We start from the raw sequence: 24,229 nt of genomic DNA on the forward strand, positions 1-24,229 counted from the left end.
TGAGATACATGTAAAAATGTAAGAATTTAGGCACACGGATTTGTTTTTTTCATTGATATAAAAATTAATATAACATACAGGCACATAGAAGGACATGAAATGATGGCAAATCTGGATAGCCCACATTGTCCTGAAAAAACAAAACAAAATATAGCATGTGTATGTAGCCTTTATAATGACTGATATGAGCTTAAAAGTAAAGGCAGTAAAAATACCCCAAACAAGGCTTAGGGCCCAAAGGGTTAAACAGTAAGCTATAACATGTTTCCGAAAACATTTGAGGCAAGAAATGGGCAGCATAGTTACAAAATCTTGGTATATATGTGATCAGCGCTGCTTGGTTTTACCGTTACCAATCTCAGTTTCCTTGGCCTCTGTTTTCACTGTTCAGGAAACAGTATGGCGCCCACTTCCTGTTCACAGACTCCCACTATTACAGCTTAACAGGGCACTTAAATATGTCTCTGAAAAAAAATATAGGCAAGAAATTGTCAGTGCAGTGACACTGATTAGATGGAGGGAAGTTTGACCTCAGTTCTTTTACAGAAACGGCTCACAGTATGACACAGAGATGGTTGAAAATTGGTGAAGTTTCCCATTTAAAGGTTAAATTTAGCCCGAATTTCCATTGTCATTCGACTTTTTACAGAACCAGTTAATACTTGGATATTTTTGTCATGAAAATGATCAAAGACATTTAGTATTGGCATGTAGTATCTGCTCTTGGCAACTTGAGTCTAAAACTGCAGGCACCAGTCTTCAGAGAGCCATATTGTTTGAGCCATCAGATTATTTTATCTTTCAGTCCATTTGTCTCCACTTTCTCCATCTGTCTCTCTCATTATTCATCACTCACACTCAGTTTTTCAAACACTCCCCACCTTCACCACTGCTCCCTCTCTCATTCAGCCAAGTTAGCTCAGCATCATAATCCCGGTCTCTGCGTGGAGCTCATAAATAGATTACCAGGTGACTGAACACAGAGCCAGCAGAGCCTGTCAGGGATTCTGGGGATCTGGTCATCCTGACCAGACCTGTTTCAGAACAGTCGTCACACAAGTTCTTTAGGACGTTAAAAAGCATTTGCTTATCTGGATATTGAAACCTCGCTTTCTAGTTTCAGTGTGAAGCAGGTACCAGAGTTATTCGCCAAGTGAAGTTAAATTCATTTGGTTTGATATTTCAAAAACAGGTAGAACTAGAACAATGTGTGTTCGAAGTGTTAGATGACAGTGAGAGCTAAAAAAGTTAAATTAGGGAGCACTTGGTGTTTTTATCACTTCATTTTTAGAAGTGTGAAATATAACATGTTTTCTGTATTACATGTAGAGATTACCATTAATACCATTTGTTCCTTCCCAATGCTGATACTGGTACCTGAACTTGTGTATTGGCCGATATTGAGCATCAATCCAATACCATGAGCAGCTGAATGAATGCCACAGAACTTTTTTGATTTTGTAATTTGACTGTCTGTCATAAGAAATTGTCTTAGGAATAAATAACTCCTTTAAGAAATTTTAAGTGTAGAAATCATTTAGTAAAAAAAGAAATACATTTAAATTTTTAAATAGTGCAGCAGCAACTTAACATAAATCAATATTCTTCGCTGCTCTAAAACAGTAGTTGCACAAGTTGCTGTGTAGACAACTTTCTTTTAGCAATTGAATTCTTGGAAAACTAAAGTTTTATCTGGGTGTGTAATTAATTAAAGTTTATTAATAAATTACGTGGTATCAGATCAGAGTATGGACTTTTGTACTTGCTGATATCCAATCCAGCATTTTAGGCAATATCGGAGGCATTTCTGTTACTGGTATCGGAACAACTCTAATTATATGGTGATGATTTATTTGTTTAAATGCCTGGTTACGCTAGAATGGGCTACAGCGAAATCAATGCTGCATAAAAATCTAGAGCAGCAACTATTCTGATAATCATTAAAGGTCCAGTGTGTAGGGTCTAGGGGCATCTAAATGGAATAAAATATTAACTGTGATTTTTATTAGTTTTTAATCACCTGAAAATAAGAAGCCCTCTTACACAGAATTCACCATGTTGCTCTACAGTAGCCCAGAACAGACAGATCAGACGAAATCCTACACATTAGACCTGTAAATCAAATATGACTTTGTGAGGATTTCCTGAGAGTAAATTCAGTATGTTTTTGGACAGTTGGTTGAACAAAACAGGTAATTTGATGACATCAGCCTGGGCTTTAGGCAGTCCGGATATTTTTCACTCTACATTTTGGAGACATAATGATTAATCGAGAAACTGTCAGAATAATCAGTAGGAAAGCCAAACTGTCTGTGGCTGAGAGGGTCGGAAAGTCGAGCGTTTAGGGAGGCAAACAGAGGCATTGTTGGTTTTGGTCTTTTGTCTAATTCTAATTTATTGAGATAAGAAAAATAGTTGATGCTTTGCAGAAACAATCCTGTATCACACAGGAAGTAATGCAGATCATATTTCTGGCACAGCAACCTTTTTTTTTTTTTTTGGTCGACATCTGTTGCTACAGCCTCATGGCTAAATTGACGTACGACGATGCCAACCACAGAAGCCCAACCTACGTCAACAGAAGTGTTGCAGCACTGTCTGCACAGTTTGATTGACAGGTGATCTCCAGATGTGCAATGCTCAAACACCACCACACACACCGTCCCAAACCATAAAACAAGTTGAACTTTGCAGGCAGTCATGAAACCGTAATCATCATCATCATCATCATCATCATCATCATCATCATCATCTACACACTTCACCTCGCGACCAGATCACACATGCAGTGCGACTGGCTCTCGCTCTGCTGTGTGAAGTCTCTCCATCCTCTCTGTGTGCCATCTGGAAATAAGCTCGTCCTGAGCTTTGACTCGGGTCCAGTCACACGTTCGCTTTGGGCTAATAAAATCTGACTGGAGGCTTTCTCACTTCACAGAGTCAGGGGCTTTGGCTGAGTTACACCGTCTACAGCTGCTGGTTCGACTTCTTCTCTTATATTCTCTTGTCTTCTGTTTTTTCTTCTCTGTTTCCTCCCCTCTTCTTCTCGTCCCTGTTCTTCCTCTTCTCCTTTACATTGCTCCTCTTCAGCTGTCTGGAGAAGTGATTTCTCCGGCCCACCTCGCTGTAATACCCCAGCCAAACCATTTTAAGCTCTTTGAGATTTGCTGCATACATTTTCCACAAAGCAAAGTGTTCTTTTAGCATCTCAGGCCTCCAGGGTTTTGACTTCTGACAAAACTGGTTAATGTAGCTGACTTTGACTGTAGACAATGGATGTGACGTGAGAAAATCCAGCAGCAGCCAGAGGTGAATAAGTTCACTCAGTGTCTGACTGAACAAAACTTGAGCAAGTTTAGCAAGATATGACACGGTGTTTTCAGAAAAAGTACTGATTTCATTAAATAATGGGGGCGGCAGCTGTGGCTACTGACATCGTTCTTTCATCTTGGTTAATTTGTTTTTAAAACATTTATCAACAGAAAAGTATTTGCTGGAAGTTCAGCAGTGACACCACATTTCATTTTTTTCCCTGTCATTTTTTGGCATCAGCGATAAAAGTCATTGGGTTTCTTGTCTCTTTTTTAATAGTGATGTTTTAGAATATTAAAAATTTTATAACATGGCTGTGATTTTAATTTAGGGCTGAAGCGATCAATTAATTGATTGATTAGTTTATATAAATTAAATTTGAGTTAGTTTTAAGCCAAAACATTCACTAGCTTTAGCTTTTTGAAACTTGATGATTTTGTGTTTTTCTCTGTTTTTATATCAGTGTAAAGTGAATATCTTTTATATTTTTTTATTTTTGATCAAACAAAAAAATTGAAGTTTTCACCTTGGACTGTGGACACATTTTTCGAAAATTTCTGACAATTTATAGACTAAATAATAATTGGTAAAGTGGAAAAATAATTCAAGAAATAAATTTGTCACAGCCCAAATTTGAACAAGGGACAAGTTTATGCAACAGAAACATATATGTCCCTCTCTTTATTCCCTCTCCTCTTCCCTTCCCACCTTGCTAACCGCTCTCCATCCTCTCCATCCCTCAGCTGTGTTGACTGCCGGCTTCGGTCTGCCTGCTAAGTACGTCATCCACTGTAACAGCCCGGGCTGGGGCTCCGACAAGTGCGAGGAGTTGCTGGACAAAACAGTGAAGAACTGCCTGGCTCTGGCGGATGAGAAGAAACTGAAGTCTGTGGCTTTCCCCTCCATTGGAAGTGGGAGGTAAGAAAACACACAGGTAGAAATAAACCCTGCAGTTCACTAGTGTACCCTACATTTACCTGAGGACATTTTTTCATCTTTAGTCTAATAAAGGAGCTGGTATTATGAACACTTTTTCCAAACCTGGTTCCAGACATTAAAACTGTCCCTGAGTTCACCTAAACAAGGTGATCCATACTTCAACTGGAAGAAAAGCCTTCTCACGTGTCTTCATAACATCTTGAGTGGCACACTTGCATCGTCAGCAGTAAAGTGTTCGTGCTCATGTGTCCCTGCCCGTTTCCTTTGTGTAAGTCAAAACGGGAGTTGACATGGTTTCCAGGCAACGGTGGTAAACACCTCCACTTTGATCAGGAAAGATTTCCACAAACATGCCATGTGTTGGAATAACAGTAAGAGTATGAAAGCAGCACATGGAGGTCAAAGCGGTGGATCACAACCTTTGTGGCTCAAAGAAACGTCGACTTGTGAACCCTCATCACATGTTTAATTCTGTGTTTACTGATGATCACTTCTCAGATCAGTTTAGATTTAGAGAAAAGAAAAAATAAACTAAAATGTTGCCAAGCAGAAATATAGCCACTATAACTGTCGAATGGATTGTCATGAATTTGTCATCATCATCAAGTCAAAATTTCTGTGCCCAATCATGACGACATAACCTATCAAACTAAGGACATTCCCATAAGCCTCAGCTGTACTTTGTGTTTTGTGCTAAATAGCGCATGTTAGCATGCTAACACACAAAACTAATATGGTGAACACGGTAAGCATTATACCATCTAAACATCAGCATGTTAGCATGTTGATGTTAGCATGTAGCTCAAAGCACCGCTGCGTAAAAGTGCAGCCTCACAGAGCTGCTAGCATGGCTGTAAACTCTTGATCTTGTCTTCTTATTCCATCCTGTTAATCATCCCATGACCCCTCAGATTTATTTTGCAGCGCCTTGTTGGTTATGGACCCAACAGCTAAGAATGACTGAATCATAGTCAAAGTCAGGTTCACTCTCAAACAGCTTTAGAGTGATGCACAGTTTTCACACTCCTGAAAGATGTTGAAAAATTGTGGGCAAAAGTTTTGAGAAGTTATGAAAAATTTCACATTTGGTCTACTTAAAAAAATTTCGAATAGAGTTAGGTACTGAACTCAGTACTTTAAAGGGCATCGACTGAATTAAGTTGGTATTACTGACAACCGATTAATATAAAATCAATTGTGCCAAATGTTGGTACCTGAGAGCACATCTGGGTGAGAGTGCCAGACAAGAAGACAGAAGTGCCACAAAGCACGGGAAAAAAAAAACTTCGTGGCTGAAGGACAGGAGGTGGAAGCACCCCCTAGGCCTGTCGCGATATGCAATAAGTCGGTTAATCGCACGGTAAATTTAAAGGGAGACGGTAACTTTTCCGGGCACGATTAATTGCCATATTCATGCGTGTTTGTTTTCCTCGTCTCTCTCCACCAAAGAGACTGGACGACAAGAGCGTTCACTGCCCTGCATCGTCTGGCAGCCAGGTGAGTTGGTTCATTAGCGTAATGAACGGAGGGAAAGCTATTGTCATCGAGTGTCTTTGTCTCTGTGGGGGAGGCGGGGCTATGGGCTACACACACAGTGCGATCTTCGTGAGGGGGAGACGAGGCGGCGGAGAGAAAAAAACAGTTGAGCGTAAGAGAAAGACATGGAACTTGTTCCTAAACCAAATGCCACGGCCCCTGTGTGGAAGTGTTTTGGATTTAAACCAAATGACAGAGGGGAGCCCAGTAATTTGGACGAACTGGTGTGCCGGGTTTGTTCTAAAACCATCTCAACAAAAAGAGCGAATACGACCAACTTCACTGCACACCTGAGAGTGAGAGACTGACAGTCTATTTTTTGTATTTGTTGTTATTGTTATTTTAGATATTTAAATTTTCTTTTTTGCATTCCTAAATATTCTTGTTAAATAAATGTTTTTCTCTTTAAAAGGGTGCACTTGCATCAATATGCCTTTATTATCATTATATAAGTTTAAAAAATGGTCTAAAAACATCAAAATTATAACAATAATAAAAATGGTCTTAAAAGCACAATATTACGCAATATTATCGCTTATCGCAATAATTTCTGGCGCAATTAATCGCCCAGCAAAATTTGTTATCGTGACAGGCCTAGTACCCCCACGTCAGGAAGCTCCATCGGCTGCAGTGTCGATCAGCTGCAATAGTTGCGGTGTCTGGTCTATTTTTCTTTTCTGTATTGTTGTAGTAATAGCTAAGTACCACTGTGAGACGAGCAGACACGCAAACAAGCACATGCGCACACACAAGCAGACCGACAGAGACAGAGGATTAGCTCTATTCGTAATTAGAATGAAACAGGAGCAGAAGTCTATTTTAGTCTACTACAGAACACTTGCAGCTTGTTCAAAAATTACATTATAAGGAAGTACACCACTGAAACATGGTAGTGTTGGGTACCAGTGCCAAATTCCAGATACGGGAACTGGTTCCGGTAAAAGAAGTCATTCTGATGCTATCCACAAGTCTCACATTAATGCTCATTAGGCTGCTGGAAAAATGGCATCAAGTCATTTTAAATGGGCCAAGTCAACCTAGCTGTTCTTCCAAATTCAAAACTATGTATGATACTGTTAAGTAACTAATAGGGAGGGAGGAAGAAATCGATACAGCAAAGTATCGTGGTATTTTTGTGTGGCAATATCACATCGATACTTGGAAACTTAGTATTTATTGTTTTAAACATATACATTATTTATATTACAAGTACAAATTTAACGTTTGTTGGCCTACTAGAATAATAAAATCGCTTTTGCTTTTTCAGTCCACTAGACACATTTTGCTGCAGTAAAAATGATTGAGGTGAGATAGACAGACTGAAAAGTTTTCATCGTATTAGATGAAACAGTTAATGATACAGTTTTCCTTTTGGAACAAAATCTACAGTTGAAAAAAGGGAATGAATTCCAATATATCACAATGTACGTTATCGCTATACTCAGCATATCACAATAATATTGTGTCGAGACTTAAATATTGTGATAATATCGTATCGTGGGGCCTCTGTTGATTCCCACCCCTGGTAAATAACTATGTTTGTAGGTTGTGTTGACCTCTAACAGAATGAGGGCCAGAGTTGGTCAACTTAAAAAGTCATTTAAAAAAGTCTCCAGCATTTGACCACGTGTGTGTTCTTTTTATTCAGGAATGGTTTCCCGAAGCAGACGGCAGCCCAGCTGATCCTGAAGGCCATCTCCAGCTACTTTGTGGCCACCATGTCTTCCACCATCAAGACCGTCTACTTTGTGCTGTTTGACAGCGAGAGCATCGGGATCTATGTGCAGGAAATGGCCAAACTGGAGACGAGCTAAGAGTTTGGAGTATTTGCCTCCTCGTCCCATTCTCCCCCCCAAACCCTGTTTTTTTCCTGCAAAGAAGTAGGAAGGTGTTTACTAGTGATTTGTTTTATTATCAAGAGAAGAAGAAGAATCTTTCTAAAGGCCGGGAACTTGTTTTTGCATTATGTTTGTATTTTTCCTATATTGTTTTTAACTTCTTATTTACTTGTCACCTCTGGCGTTTAAATGTAAAAGTGCACTGTTCATTCTGCAGTCTTTTAATACAAACAGTGCCCTACAAAACAGATTCATCAAGTGAAAAAGACTTGCGTGAAGATTTAATTTTCACGGTGTATACGGTAAAAGATGTTACGAGAGATAGCTTCACCTCAATTACCAGGCTTCCAGAGAAGTCCGATGAATACGGGTTAATGCATGTAATGGCAGTAAAGATAATAAAAACAGCTATTCTCTTTCTTTTCATCTCAAAAACACGAAATTCAGCTTATTTTTGGTATCAGATCTGCGTTTTGGAACGTCTCTGTTGTTAAAAGTACTGTATAATGAAAAGGTAAAGTTCAGTTTGTTCTACGTTGGTCTTCAGGAGACATTAATAACAGAACTATGGAATGAGTTTTTGTGTTGTGTGTTGCAAATTCCTGTGTTTGCTTTTCTTTACACAGGCAAAAAAAAAATTAGTTTCCTTGTGTGCTGCAGAGACCTTGAATTTCCTAAAAAAAAAAACCTTTGAGGAAAAAAAAGAAATTGTCATGTAAACACCCCGTATATTATAAACTTATAATCATCATCCTGGTACCAGCATCATTAGTTTATACTGTAAATTGAGCACCTGACGGTTGTCATTTACAGTAAAAACAAATCAATTCATGACATTAAATGGAAGAATTGGAGGTTTTTGCAGGGCACGAATGGTTTATATTGTGTGTTCCTATCAATGTTTATATAGATGGAGTATTTGTGAAATGTTATAGTAAAATATTGGACTGTAACATAGATTTTTATTTTCTATTTTAATTGATTCTACAGGTGGTTTGGAAGGAAAAAAAAAACTAGTGAGAGAGTTGTTTTTTGTGTGTTTTGTCTTTGTTAAGCCATAAAACAAATGTACTCATTTTTCCTGGAAATAGAAGCTCTCTGCTGTCGCTTTTGGTTTGCTCTTTCACGCAGCCGCCACTAGATGGCTCCCTGTAATCAAGAATTGGATTTTTTTATCTCAGCCATTTTCTGTGCAGCAGCAGGCCTCTCCACACAGGCTGTTTGATTTGAGTTGGATTTGAATTGGGATTGACGGACGTATACATATATATATGAGGAACGCGACTGCTCTGCTGCATTTGGACTTTTCAAAAGCCTAACTTTCGTATGAGAAAAAAAAAAGAAGTAAAATGCTTTCTAAAGAATTGCTACAATTGATGATTCAAAAGGTCTGTACACACTCCGGTAATAAAATACCTTTAAAAACATCATTTTGTTCCTCTTGAATTGAGATCATTTCATGTTTTCGCCAGCTCTGAGAATGCTGCCAGTGACTGTCGGAAAGTTTGAAAAGTGTGTTTGAGAGATTGAAGTTTAATTATAAGAAAAAAACTTCATTGTCCCCTGGGGAAGAAAAGTGTGTGTGTGTTTGTCCTTGAATGTAATAATAAATCAATTTCCACTGTATTAAAGTGAGCAGAATTTGAAGTGTTGCAGAACAAATGTCAGGAAGATGACACGCTGCATTTATCAGATTTGACCGAGTGCCACATTTAAAGCCTCGGGATCCCCAGCTCCAACTCCAGCTCGACAAGCATGTGTCTGTTTTGTCCTGTACTTAGAACCAAACGGTCTCACAGTGTGAGTAGAGGGAGATTATCATTGTGAGGACATTCTGACGAGCTATCATTTCTGATAGACGTAAGGGTTACAATTTTTGGATCCATTAAAGTTGACAATGGAGAGGCTTAAAGATAGAGATAGAGATAAACATACTCTTGTGATGAGTGTGCCGTTGTTGCTCACTGCTGTAACTTCCCCATTAAGGACATTTGTGATACCAACTATTTTCTGGCCTACAATGTGCTTTGCAACCTCCCCACACCTGATCCCATTTACACTGGCACAGGGATGAAACACCAGAAAGCAAACATATAACAAACTCCAGGTATCCCAGTGTATCTTCTTATTAGACCAGAAAATAAAAGACCTCAGTAAACAATGAAACAACAAAGACAGAAATTTCTACACCAGTCCAACACTTTGTGACAGTTGGCGAGGTTTGGTTCAAACAAACAAACAAAAAAACCTCCATTGTTGGAACAAATTTGGTAAAAAAACACAACTTTCGACTAGTTGTCTCCAGATGTGAACCAAACTTAGCAACATGACCGTTCTGAAATGACACTTGTGTTAGCTAGTGCTTGAAACAGGAAGTCAGGTGCTTTATCAAGTACACAAAGTGTAATAAAGGTGAACCTGGCTATAAGGTTCTTAAAATGGTGAACAATTCTGTGTTTCCTGTGTGTTAGTGAACTGCAGAAGAAGAGGCATGTCCCTTTTCCTCATAACAGTCAGCGTTGACCTCTTTTAAACATGAAGACCATCTTTCCCCAACGTTAAACCTGAAACGACTGATTTCTTTTTGGTACAAAGGTGGCAGTGAAAATAAGCTGTAAACGAGACATTGGCATATTTTGAGTGTTCAGGTGTTGCATACAGTACTTGGTCATCCAGCAGACACAAAGAAACATGCACATTTTTTAGGAGTTGTGTTTCTGGTGACCTGGTGAATCAAAGTCAAATAGTCACTTTTTGAGCTCTGTTTTCAGTATCTACTAACTCCTGAGGAAAATATCTGTCTCTAAAGCTGCTAAAATACTCATCTGTGTCCACCAGCCATTCTGTGATGTTACCAGTCTGTCATTTGGTGCTTAATAGTGTACAGGTAGTGTACAGCAGCTTTTTCAGAGCATTTTAGGTGAAATCCACTGCCTGCTGTGGATGAAAGTGATGTTGAGTTGAGGGATGTTAAGGTTTGTAGAGCTAAGGGGAACAGTAGAGTCAGGTATTTGTCCTCTCGAAGTTCACTACTACAAGTGACCATTGCTTAATACTATTAAAATATTGATTATAGCCTCTTTAATCAAGTAGCTTTATTTGCCTAAATGATAAAAAGTACTGTTGGCATGTCTTTTGCCTATCAATTGGCGGTGCCAGATCGGCAAAACATATCATTCAATCAATTTTATTTATAAAGCCCAATATCGCAAATCACAATTTGCCTCACAGGGCTTTACAGCATACGACATCCCTCTGTCCTTAGGACCCTCACAGCGGATAAGGAAAAACTCCCCCTAAAAAAACCTTTAACGGGGGAAAAAAAACGGTAGAAACCTCAGATGATATATCATTTTTGGAACCGGCAATCAGTGAAGAAGCCAAAAATGTATTCAGATATTTTAAACCACTTAAATTGGAGATAAAACCAAAAGTGTGTGCATCTGAAGTGTTGGCAAACCAGTAAGTAATTTATTTTTTCTACAAATACATTCAGCTAACCCACTGTTACTCACACTCTGTCTGATCGTGTCTCTTACCCTGTTGGGCTTCTTACAGAGAGGGGAAAGATGGAGGAGAAGATGGCGGCGGCACACAAAGTCCCAACAGCTCTTGGCTCTCTTGTTCTCTCTCCTGCCCTCTGGCAGAAAATACAGGAGCTTGAAGTCACGCACAGATAGACTAAAAACAGTTTTTACCCGTGGGCCATTGGGCTAATAAATCAAAGCATATGAAATAATAAGTGCAGTCCACTACTTATTTAAAATATAATCCACTTCTTATTAGTGCAATACTCTATTTATTTTACATGTGCAGCTGATACAGTCTATTTTTTCAATATTTGTTTCCGATTTTGTGATTGATGATGATGATGATGATGATGATGATGATGATTATGTTATGTTCCCAGGTCTCAGTAGCCTGGTATGGCCACAGCAATTCACAAATGCGAATGAGTCTGAAACCTCTCAGTTAATTTTTGATTGCCAAGGGTCATCACCAACGATCTAGACCTTCAACCAATCAAAGCAACAAAACGTGTTGCTACGCAAACATGCAACTGAGCAACAGTCCAGAGATGAGCTGTGATGGTGGAGCATCAATATGTCTGTGAATGAGTGTTGCCATTTCTGCTGTCAGAATCTGAAAATAGTACTTCAACAGAAGGTTGAAGCTGCAGCCATCTTGGTTCTTGGCCTCAACGGCACTTCTCTTTACTAAGTTCTTTCCTTGTCGTGTCCCTGGCACAGGGGTAGTACAAGCTAAAAATGACGTTATCGGATATTTTGCGTTGAATGCGAAGAATCCACAAGTTGTCAGTCATGGTACCAACCCCGCCCCATGTTAGATAGATGGTTGTAATTGGTCACAAGTAGGCTAGGTCAATTGGAAATTTGTTTGAACAGGAGGACCGGACATATCTGCCAGAGCAAATAAAACACAAGCTTGTAGATTTGTCTGGTTCCCAGGCTGAGTTCTCAGTAATTAACTTGGTGATTACAGTTTTATTACTATTGATAGAAATGACTGAAAACAGACTTGAGTTGAACGACATTAGAGTTATCCTTAAAAGTGCAAATGTAGGGTTCAATGTATGAATGTATAAGGTAATAATGTGACAGGTTCAGTCCGCCATGCAGGCGGCGGTGAGTCGGCCTGGCTGTGGGACAGAGCCCAGGCCTCTGTCCCGTCCTGAGGCTACACGCTGGCAGGGCACAAAGAAACCCACGGAGTCAGATGGGGGTCAGTTTCCCAGCCATCCAGGGAGGCCGGGACCTGAGACCTCCTCTGAGGGCGCCCATCTGACGCCTAATCCCCAGGAAATACAGGCAGGTTTCACCCCCCTTCAACCCCTCCCATCTCTTCCCCTCCACCCCACCATCCATCCCTCCATCCCTCCCTGCTTCTCCTCGCAGGCAGAAAAGCCCTGTAAATTCAAAGCATCTGTACGGGCAAGGGCCAATCCGAGGGCCGCCTTTCCCAGAGCCCGCGCAGATGAAATTTTATTCTTTGCACGAAAAAATTACAGGGGGAGGGGGGAGAAAAAACAGAAAATAAAGTAAAGCAAACAGCGGGGGAAGATCAAGGAGGAGAGGAGATGAGGGGTAAGGAGCTGGTCATCAGAGATCTGCCCTGCTTTCCACTGTGTTCATAAGAAGAAAGTAATATTATGTTCTTTATGGCTGTGAGTCCTGACCGGAGCCTGATAACAACAACAGTCTGCTTGCAACTGCTACTGATTTCGGACATTTACTCTTTCCAGTGTACGTGTTGACACGTAGCTTGATGTTGAACATGAGAGACGGTCAGTTGTAGTAGACTGTGGATCGAAGAAAAGGCTTTGACTCTTTATCACTTTCAGTATTTTAGAGAACTGGTATTTATGTCATAGAGTGACCATTAAGTGACCGTGCATTGACCTCAAGGCAATACACACCTGTGTAGGCAGTAATTATACTATATATTGCAGGGGTGGTGGGAAGACACATACCGCCCAGTGTTCAAATATGCTGTGTTATAGTTTTAGTGTTAGTGTGTCATAAAAAATGTCATGAAAAGGTCACGTATAAAAGTCATAGTATAGTATGTCATAAAAAAGTCAATGTGTGCACTTCTCCTTTGTGGCTCCCTAAAATGACACTTTGTCATCAAAATATTGAGACTTTTCATTTTTATTTGTTCCACTCATGTACATACGCAGCAATCAAAGTCACAATCAAAACAAATTGTAATAGGGAGCAGGGAGAAGAAGAAAGAAGGAAAAGAAATCTTATTTTTCCTACCTCTCTCTCAAATAGTCAAAAGATATAGATGCTCTGTCAGTTACAGTTAATAACCAATACCTACAGTTACTTCAGAAAGAAACATAATCTTCTACATCTTCTACATGACAACTCCATCATTCTTTCTTTATACATTTTCTTAAACTGAAAAATATCAACGCAACCCTTTAAATCATTCTGTAAAGGATTCCACAGTTTAACACCCACCATCTTGATCTACAAGTTTTGTTTCAAAATGGTTTAAATTTTCAGTTTAGCTGTTTCCAAACATTTCTCTTGGGAAAATTCCCCCCAGAAACCCCTGGAGAGTTGGGTCTCAGAAAGGGTGGACTGAAAATGGTCCCCTCAATGGTAAATAAGTGATTACGGCCCTGGTGTATTGCCATGAAGGTGGCATGAAAACCAATGCTACGACAAATAACATCTACGACAAAGAATACAATACAGACAACAGAAACAGAAACTGTAATACACTGCACAACAGATATTCCAGTTAAAGTCCAGTTAAAGTTTACCCACTGGGGCCTCTATCCTCCAGTAACCATCCAAATAGATTACAATTAAAAACAAGACAATCAAGAAGGTTTATTGCGGAAAACTGACCTCATCAATATCAGTGTGTATTGCTTTTCTTAGTGCTCTGTTTTTGCAGTTAGTATAGAAGAAATCAGCATATCTCACTGTTCTGTATTGACATGAAATGATGCAACACAGGCACAGACAGTCATATTATGACTTTGGCTATAACTTCACAAAGACAAATATTTTGCAACATCCTCCTGGTGCTGTTTCACTTCCATCCACACTGTAATTAATTTCATGTTTCCCAGCTGTGAGTGGCTCATTTTCCTTTATGAGCTGCATTGTGTGTGAAATAGTGGTGTGAATCAACACACAGTTAAAAAGTCAAGCCTCATTCTCAAAACCTGCTTCGATTTAGTGTGTTGTGTGGAACAAAGGTTATGTCTTCCTTCACCTCCCAGGTGACCCTTGAAGGTCCCTGGACCTCACTTTGGGAAACCAGTGCCCCAAACGACTCCTTATGTTAGAATAAGTTAATAAAAACCTCCTAAACCCCTCTGCGGCTAAACTGGTTTTCAAGTCAAGCAGGAAATAAAGCCTCTGTGAAGTATATTTGTGAGCGTGGTTGGCGTTTTGTGCTTCTCGCCGACGGCTAAGCAGTAGCCTTTGGTTGTTTTTGGTCAGAGCCGGGTTTCATGTGGTCGAGGACAAAGTTGCAACGAGAAACTCGATAATTTCCAAGAACTCAAGAGATGGATTTACACATGAGCAAAAAAATATTGGATGTGACCTCATGTGACCCACATGGGTTATTTTGAGAAACCGTGGAATCTGGGCTCAAATTAGACCTGACTCAACTAGAATGAGTCATTCATAGCCAAGTTTAACCAAATGAAGACAGTTCAGATTGTGTCAGACGTTTAAACCATGAAGAACTGCAAACCCTCCTCACACTCTCACATAATTCACTTTGCTCTCATCCACAGACAGCTGCCTGCCAACACGGCATCATGGATAAATCTCAACCAAAACTAAAGCTGCAGCACTTTACTTTGGATCTCCAGAAGTAGCTTCGGTTACAGTGAAAATTGTTTCTCTTCTCCTTGCAACCTGATTTGAAGTGAACACACTGCAACCACTCCTTAATCAAAAACCTCATCGCTCACTGAATCCCCCTGCAACAGGAAATGTAAATGCATCTGTATTTTGGCCCATAATCCCTTATTCTTCTGCATTTTGCAGAATGCTTAACTTCCAATAGCGACGTTAGAGGCCTTTAAAATCTGCTTTCTTGTTTCACAACAAGTGATGAACAAACTCTTCTCTTGCCACAGTTAGAAAAAATCTGGTTAATTCACACCAGAGATGTCTGTATTTGTTTTCTGAATATGCTCCTCTGAAGTGGACAAGGCTCACTGACTGTTAAACTTTAAATAAATAACAGCGTCTCCATCCACATCGATAACGGCTACAATCTCTCATCATGTAAAAATATTATTTTGTAAAGCTGCTTTTAATGCCTGGTTTTACATTCAGCTAATGTTGTATGATTCTGTTCTTTGCTGGGATTTTTTTATATTCCTAATCTAGCTTTTTATGTAATGCGTCTTTGAGTATTTAGGAAAACAATGCTGTGTGCATTAAATGTGTTGTTACCGTTACTATTATTGAGTTTAACTTTGATTATTGCTTACACAGGTATGATTGTCTAGGAGATGTACTTAAATCTGCAACCAAGCTGTTTTAAATTATTCAATTCTGCAATATCGGCACAAAGCAACAGAAGTTCGGTCAAGGCTGAGGAAAGATCGTGATTGTGGCAAACAATGGATAAAGTTAGGCAATTTAAACAAATGGTTTAAGTAATGTAGGGAAACATTGTGGTGAAGTTTAAAAAACAAAAACTTTATACAATATCTATGACAACTGCAGTGTGGTTACAGTTAGTGAAAGACTTTACAACAAGGAAGCCATGGTTAGGATAGGCTAGGGCATATTTGCTTAAGGTTAGGGAAAAGCTTGGATGTAAGGGTTAATAATCAGTGTGAGTGTTAATCGCACAGCTACTTTAAAACTTGCTACATAAAGGACACACTACTTCCTACATTAACCACCCTATGAAGCGGTTAATTGTCCAGTATGGACGTAATTTCAGTGGATGATTTTTATGCCCTTCCACCACCCTGACCTCAGTGTCCGCAATTATTCACCTCGCTACATTAAAGGTATACTATGCAGAATTATCAGTTACTCTTTGTAAACGTGCTCGCCGAGGACAATTAAAGTAAAAGCCAGCCCCAGATTTTTCAGCACTGTGTCTCTTGGATGCCTGCTGTTATGGTCTGGCACCTGGTTGCTACCATTTCATGAAGCCCCGACCTCACCTGAGTGCTGAACATAAGAAAATACAGAGGACAGAGTCTCTGCAGGAAATTATACCACCACACACTTCTAGTGAGTCATAAGTGATAATTGAGAGGGATTACTTCGGTATGAGTCCATACATTGTTTTTTAGGAAAATCCTGCATAGTGTACCATTAAGAGAACATTACTTCCTGCGCTGGTACTGACTGTTGGCACTACAGAATGTGCTGTATTATTATCCAATGTGAACCTTTACTAGACAGACTGAGCTGGCATTTCAACAGGTTACTAGAAAGGAAGCTAGGCTGTACTCCTATGGCCTACCATGAGCCTGTGTCCCTTAATCCCATGATCCACAACCATTAAACAAGGCTAAAGAAGGGATATCCAAATCTACCAAACACTGGGAGGGATTGCCACCCGTCCCAACCGTGTCACCTTCAGTCCACAAAGTCCTTCCTGAGCCTGAGTGTCTCTGCGCCTGCAGCCTCAGTGTCAGGAGATAAATTGGTTCGGACAAGGAAGGCAACTGCCTCTGACGCTCGCCCGCCACCTCGAAAGGGTTAAGTCGGATCCCAGGCTGGCCACATCACACTGTTGGGCCATTTAGTGCAGGAAACCTGATAGTTTGGTTCCTTTTGATGGCCTGATTCCCAGGCTTAGGAGAATAAATTAAATGCAATCCCCGCCTAGGCCTCAGCTGCAGCGGCAGGGCATACTGATTTAGGATTTTCATCTGGGGAGCTTTTCCCTCCCTTCCTGCTCTCCTCTTCCACAACCCCTCCTTTATCCACCCGCCACCACCCCTGCCCCACCGAGGAAAATGGTGAATATGATTTAAAAAATGGCTTTCGTGCAGCCATAATGAAGCCTCAGTACAGCTGTCAGTCACTGCAAGGCGTCGGAGAAGAAGAAGAAAGGTGTAGCTGCTGCTCCCGTGGAAAGGGAAAAAGACAGGATAGGGATGAAGATGTGTCACCCAGAGGCTCAAGAGTCTGAGATCCAGAATATTCAGTCCTGATCCTCGATGCCCTGTCGCAGTGTGAGGGGCTTTAGTAGAGCCACCAGTCTTATGGCCAAGGGGCGATGACAAGCCTGTAATATGTGTTTAGACTACTGATCTGTGTGTCCCTGTGTCTCTGAGTGGCAGAGCTGTGTCAGGGTTTTAAGGGATGATGAAACAAGAACGCATCCCTGTTGTTAAGTACATGTTATGAAGCCCTGCGACCCAGACTGAAACAGGCAGAGAAAGAGTTCTGAGGACTTTAGATTCAGTAATGGGTTTAGTTAATATCTTACTTTTAAGAGGATCACAACATGATGGTAAAGCAAGACAGTTTTAAAAAATCACGAGAGCTTCATCTTGTTTGACAAAAGGGAATCCCCCAGTTTACAATGGCTTCAAGTAAAGGACTCCTGTGCTTTTCCAGGACATAGGGGAAAAACTGTTCACGATTGTAGTTCCCAAGCAAACAGGAAATCTGATTAAGATGCCATAAACTGATATAGATACATATTAGACGTGACGCTAGGAAAACAACCTGTAACGCTTCCAAGCACCCCATCTACACAGCAGCATAATGCTCTAAGTTAAAGGGAAACTCCATTGATTCTACACATTAAGATCATCTTATCATAATCTATTGTACGTAATAATATTCTGTTTACTCGTGAGCCGGCAGGGGAAGTCCGACAAAGGATGCTACTGAGTTGCATTATGGGAAATTTACAGTACGATCCAATGTTTTGGAGATTAAAGTCAAGGTATTGTAGCCTCTGCTCCTTTGATTTATTCAAATATTTGTCTTGGAAGCACCCCAAATTTGTGAATGTGCAATACCACCAAACCACTGGAGTACCCCTTTACTACAGTATGCACAGAACACAGTATGGTATTTCATATTACAATTCATTTTTATTCAGGATATTTTATTCCTATTTCTTCACTTCTATGTTGTGTTTCAGGTTTATGTCTTGGATTCTCATTTTTACTGCATGTTTTTGCTTCTATGCATTTTATAGTAGCATCATTGAAGCGAGCTTGAACACAAGAATTTCATTGCCATCGACTGCTCCACTGTAACTGTGGTGCATGGGACAAAGATAAACTTCAAACTAATATTCCATAACATAATAATATGCTATAATATACTGCTCAAATAGCCATCTGTTTGGTGGACAACAACAGCAGCACAGTTACCATGGTTGGAGACGTTCTGCAGAGTCTGCTACTGAGAAATGTTGACCTGTTTGTCAGGTTGCATCTATGCCCATTAAGCCAAAAATATAAACTGCAAATATCTATTCCTTCACAGTAGTGGCACTATAACTTTATTTTTCTTCAATTCAAATCGGTTTAAACTTGTATTTCTTTTTGTTGTTATTTTATCCTTTTAAAATCATATTTAGTACATACAGGCTGAGTCTATGTTTTAACTATGTTTTAAATTAGGGCTGCAACTGATTATTTTCATTGTCGACTAATCTGTCGATTATTTTTTCGATTAGTCGACTAATCATTTTATCGAAAAATGTGTTAAAATGTTGGAAAATGTCGGTCTGTCTCTCCCAAACCCCAAAATTATGTCATCTAATGTCTTGTTTCGTACTCACGCCAAAGGCTTTTAGTTCACCATCATGGGAGAGTGTGCAAAGCTGCCAATATTTGAGCATAAGAATCTGCAATAAGAGTATATTGGGGCACTTTTATAGTACTTCTCTATGAAAAATGACTCAAACTGATTAATCGACTACTAAAATAGTCGCCGATTATTTTAATAGTCGATTAGTCATTCATTAGTCGACGAATGCCGAAAGAATGACGAGGCTGAGAATGCTGCTCTGCAGAACGCTCCATTTTCGTGCAGCTGACACAAGGAAGACTTCAAAGGGAGGGGCTTTTCATCTGAAGTCAAGTATTATTGTGTTTTCCTAATACATTGAACATGCCACAAATAATACCAGTAGCCCATTATTTACTTTACTCTATATTTCTGTTATCGATTAATCAGACTGGCTGTGGTGGCAGGGCTAAGTTAGGTAAGGATAGCTTCGATATTAGCTTGGAACACATCGCATAGACCAGTGGTTCTCAAATGGTGTGCCGCGCCACGCTGGTGTGTAGGGGTGGGCGATGTGGCCCTAAAATAATATCACAATATTTCAGAGTAGTTTTTGCGATAAAGATATTCTTGATGACGTGACAAATTAGTTTATAATATACATATTACATATTACTGCAAATGCTCAACAGTATCAAAAAAATTCTGTCGTTGCTGATTGACAAAAACAGCAACACATCAATCTTTGCTGTACTTGATTATAATTTATTTCACCTTCCATTTCTGATGCCAAAACTTCAAATGAGTTATTTATTACAGCTTTAATATCCAGCTACCACTAGTGTTTCTCACCAAAAGAGAGAATGGTCCTAGAGTAATTTCCCATGTGATTTTCTCATCAGAAACTGCATATATCAGGCTGTTTTGGTAGGCAGAGTGAATCTTTTTGACTGGAACGAATGGGAAGCTGTTTTGAAATGCAGCACTTCTCTGTGGTAAGAAGGGTGTATCAAAAACCCTTGCATTATTTGGCTTCCAGGAGGGGAATTTACAATATAGTCCAAGCCAGACACGTTCAATTATGAATTCAAATGAGTCATCTGATGTCGATCTAATATCAGTCTGTGGATGGAAACACAGAGCTGGAACTTTCATTCTGTCTTTCATCTGTCACCAGCAGACAAACACAGCCTGTGTGCTGCTCCTGTGTGATAGATACATGAGCGGCGGTGGGTGGTCGCTGTAATGTCTTCATCCGCAGTTTGGTGAGCAGTCAAACCGGAACAGAATTTCATTACAGTGGAATAAAGCAAAACCAGTATTGTCCGCTGAGGACACTGAGCCTTTGGGTTTTTAGTAAAGTGCAAAGAATGCTGACCTCGTGTATCTAGTTTGGGTATCTTTCTGTTTTTCCTGTGCTCTTACCTTACAGTGATCTTTCTGGGTAGTTTTATAACCATTATTAAGGTTTTCCTTCACTAGACGTGAAAAGATGTTACTAATCAATCTGCCCACAGCAGTTGATGCTGGATCCTCCAAAATAAACATTTGATAACGATCTGAAGACCATAAACTTTAACACCAGCTTAAATGTTAATACACGGTTAAGACAAATGTGGCTTGAGCTTTCTCTTGAGGAAAATGATCTTAACCTTTCAGTTTTGGCGCTTGTTTGAGCAGGTTACACGACTCATTTCGATGTAATTCAGAACTGTATCCACATACCCAGAACCTCATTTATTCAAGTTCTTCATGTGGTAATGAACAAATGCTTTTTTCTCAACATCAAGCCACTTTTGAAATTGTGTCTGGCTTTTAACACTCAAGGATTTTGCAACCAAAGACTTGAGTAACCGACTGTATTTTTAACAAGACCAACAGTCTGACCAAAGTCCAATCACACCCTGATATTCTAACACGGCAGCTGGAACAAACACCCTGACGTTTTTTGCTATTTGTGGAGCCTTATTAGTGCTGGGACCAAAGATGGTAAGTTTATCCTGAGGGTGGTGCTACAGGAAAGGCTGTGGGGTTATTCAAATAATAAAGGTTTAATTTAAAAGCATGGATCAAATTATACAGCAATCTGCCCATCAGATCATGAGATATCTTGTGTGCTGGCGCTTGTGGAAAGCTCCATGATTGTCTCAAGTGGAAAGAGTTCCTCCTCTGGGCAGCATGAATGTGCTCAGTAACTATATTCAATGTGGCAGTCTGCCCAACGCAACTGGAAATTTTGGTCCAATGATGGTGCTCCAGGAATGGTCTTTATTTAAAGAGTTATATAACACCCCATGTAAATCTTTAGTGACCTCCAGTGGTTTAACTTCTCAGCTGGATGCAGTGATGTACATACAGGTGCACCCCTGGACACTGTGACGTCACCGCTGGATGTGGCTGCAGGTGCAACAAAGCGCACATTTTAATCATAGGTGAAACTTGCTTGAAACTTTCAACCAGAGATGGCAGTAAAACACTGCCGTCACCCTGCTGTTGAGTTACTCTTTATAAACAAAAGTAGTTGGAGTGTGTCGGTGGAAGAGTGGTTACAGCGTACGCCGCATAACTGCAACATGCTGAGTTCGATTCCAGCCTTGGGGCCTTCCCAGCAGGTTGTACCTTCTCTCTCTACTCTGTCAAACGAAGGCAAAAACACAGTGAAAAATGTCTTTATATTATAATTACTGATAGATTAATGTACATATGACGTAAAAAATGCAGCTGATGAAAGTGAGGCTAATTTTAAAGGTACAGTGTGTGGTGTTTAGGGGCATCTATAGGCAGAAATGGTAGTAATATTCATATCTGTTTTCATCAGTTTACAGTCACCCAAATATGAGAATCGTTGTGTCTTTGTAACCTTAGAATGAGCTGTTTATACACGTAGCGGGTCCTCTTCAACGGAGTCCGCCATGTTGTTTCTACAGTAGCCCAGTATGGACAAACCAAACACTGACTGTAATAGCGTCAGCCATCATAGCTCTCCTACACGCCTAGAACATGGGAGATGTTTTGCAACCTTACCTGGACCTTTAATGAGTTTATATACTGCTGTGTGGCTTAATCTATAACAATATACCATATTCATTTTTTAGAATATTTTGTATTGATAACCTGAATCTGTAATGTAACTGGTAACTAAAGTTATCACATAAATATAGAGTAAAAAGTACAGTGTTTGCCTCGGAAGTGGAGTAGAAGTATAAAGTCACATACAAGGGAAATACTCAAGTGAAGTATAAATACCTTAAAATAGTACTGTTATTTGCCACTACTGGTATTATGATATTAATTTAAGCTGTATAACTCAGTCCTGGGATCAATATAAAATTTGAGAAAAATCGTGTCGTTTCCATATAGCACCATGTACGCATGTGAATCAACCCGAAGTCCAGTCATCACTACCAGAATCTCTGTGATCTCAGATGTGTTTGCAAAACTCCTCCTTCCTTTTTTTACCCTGAAATTTGTCTCGAGTACATTGAAAAAAACTTGCTGCAGATTCCATTCAGACGTATGCGTTGTGCCACAGGAAGTTAGCATTGAAACACAGGAGCTAACAGATTGATGGATGTAATCCAGCTCTATTTATACATCTTTTCTAAGTGAAAGATTTGATGGCATGTTCAGCTACCGCACATTGGCAGCATGCTATGTATATATATCATCTGTCTTTTTACAAAATATGTCGAAAAACGGGATACACACTTGACAGGCCGACCTTGCTTCTTTCTTGGCATCATGCATATTTGTCTCTATACTGATCCATACGCATATTATATGAGACTGAATGGCAAAAAGACTCTCGAAATGAACTTTTTTGCCATCTCTGAGGTGGCGTTTCTATCCATCTGTAAAGAGATGCATTTCCTTGCATTGAACACTAGGGGCGAACTCTGTATACTATCCGCTAGTAATTCACTAAAATAAGACATGGAGGTGTCATTTTGAAACAATACTGCTGTATTACAGATTGGGTGTTCAAATGAAGGACAATAACAATGATGGGCGGGGAATTTCTCCTCATGGGAACAGGACAACAGGTCAGGTAATGCATCACTGGACAGTTGTAAATTGCTTTTATTGGTCTTGCCAGGGTCCTCGGGTTAGACTGAGGTTATTCAAGGCTCAAACATCTCCAGACACACACTTATTCACACATGAGATATATGCGCACAAGATCTTTGTCACTTCTTATAGACACACACACACACACACACACACACACACACACACACACACACACACAGGCCCTATCTCTTTGTCTGCGGGGTTAATCTGTGGGCCAGATCAAAGGGTCAGGTCCAGGAGATAAACTCCGGCCCTGGAGGTTCCAGCCCCCTTCTCTCTGTATATCTGCAAATCATTAAGCTCAAGGTGATTCACGGCAGCTCATCGAGTAGCCCCAAAGGATTCTGGGCCAGACAGAGGAGGATTTGTCCGAGCTGTTGCTGTCGACCCCGCTGCCACTCACGCTGACGTTACTCTGTCGCCCGGCTTTGAGCCTCTGCATGCTTTGAACCAGACATGAGAGCCACTCAAGACACCCCTAGAGATAAAAGACCCTTCACCCCTGACAGGATGGGATCTCGCTGAAAACACACCACGCAAATTAGACTCTCTGACTGCTTTGTACGAGGGATCTCCAAGAAGGAATCCTTTTGAAAAGGCCAAACATTCAGCCGGTTGAATGTCTGGAGGCTTTATTAGGCAGAAAATTTTCAATGGGGAAAGCAAAAGGCCATGCTTGTTCCTGCTTGATTTGGAATACAGATCTAACAATGTAGACAGGGGCGGATGAATGGGTACATGTGTCATCGCTGCTGACATGCTAAATGAAGGGTATCAAAGCACGGAGGTTTGGCGTGGAGGGAGGGCCCGAGTGAGTGAGAAGAGAGAAGAAAGAGGCCGAAGGAGAAGCGTAGGAGAGATAAGTGCAAAACGGAAAGTAAAAGACATTGAAGAAAAGAGTGCGAGCCATGAGAAAGACGCACAGCCTTTCAGCAAAATATGTAAAGTTTCCATTATCGTGTTTTAAATAAGGACTTGCCGCCGCAGCCTCTTGGTTCACTGTCATTATGGTTCTTCAACAGTGTGACGCCTGTGTGGGGCGGGCCAGGTTGGCCTCCGGCTAATTGGGATCCCAACCTTCTTCAGAGGACTGAGAGGGCTCTCACCTTGGTGCTTTGACACCTTTAGACAGGTGAGGAGACAGGTGACGCCAAGGTGGCCCCCACCCAAGAAGAGAGGACGGGGGGGGGGGGGGGCGGGGGTGAAGAAGAAGGAGAAGGGTGGAGGTAGGATGAGGATGCACCTCAGGGCGAGCTTTGGCGGCGTGACTCAGGTTCGCCTCTGTGTTAGCGTGAATGTTGC

The 24,229-nt window shown here is 40.4% G+C and overlaps 1 protein-coding gene across 2 annotated transcripts in view; it reads left to right on the plus strand.

The window, feature by feature from the left end:
• LOC126387718 (core histone macro-H2A.1) overlaps positions 1–9,052 on the plus strand; it is a 24,761-nt gene extending 15,709 nt beyond the window's left edge. For both annotated transcript variants that reach the window (XM_050040351.1, XM_050040352.1), the window contains exons 8-9: positions 4,056–4,230; positions 7,436–9,052. In XM_050040351.1, the coding sequence (XP_049896308.1) occupies positions 4,056–4,230; positions 7,436–7,601 (341 nt within the window). In that variant the 3' untranslated portion in view covers positions 7,602–9,052. The remainder of the gene's footprint in view (positions 1–4,055; positions 4,231–7,435) is intronic.
• The last annotated feature ends 15,177 nt before the right edge of the window (positions 9,053–24,229 follow it).

This window comes from Epinephelus moara, chromosome 3 (assembly GCF_006386435.1).
Source record: "Epinephelus moara isolate mb chromosome 3, YSFRI_EMoa_1.0, whole genome shotgun sequence".
NCBI classification, from domain to species: Eukaryota; Metazoa; Chordata; class Actinopteri; order Perciformes; family Serranidae; genus Epinephelus; species Epinephelus moara.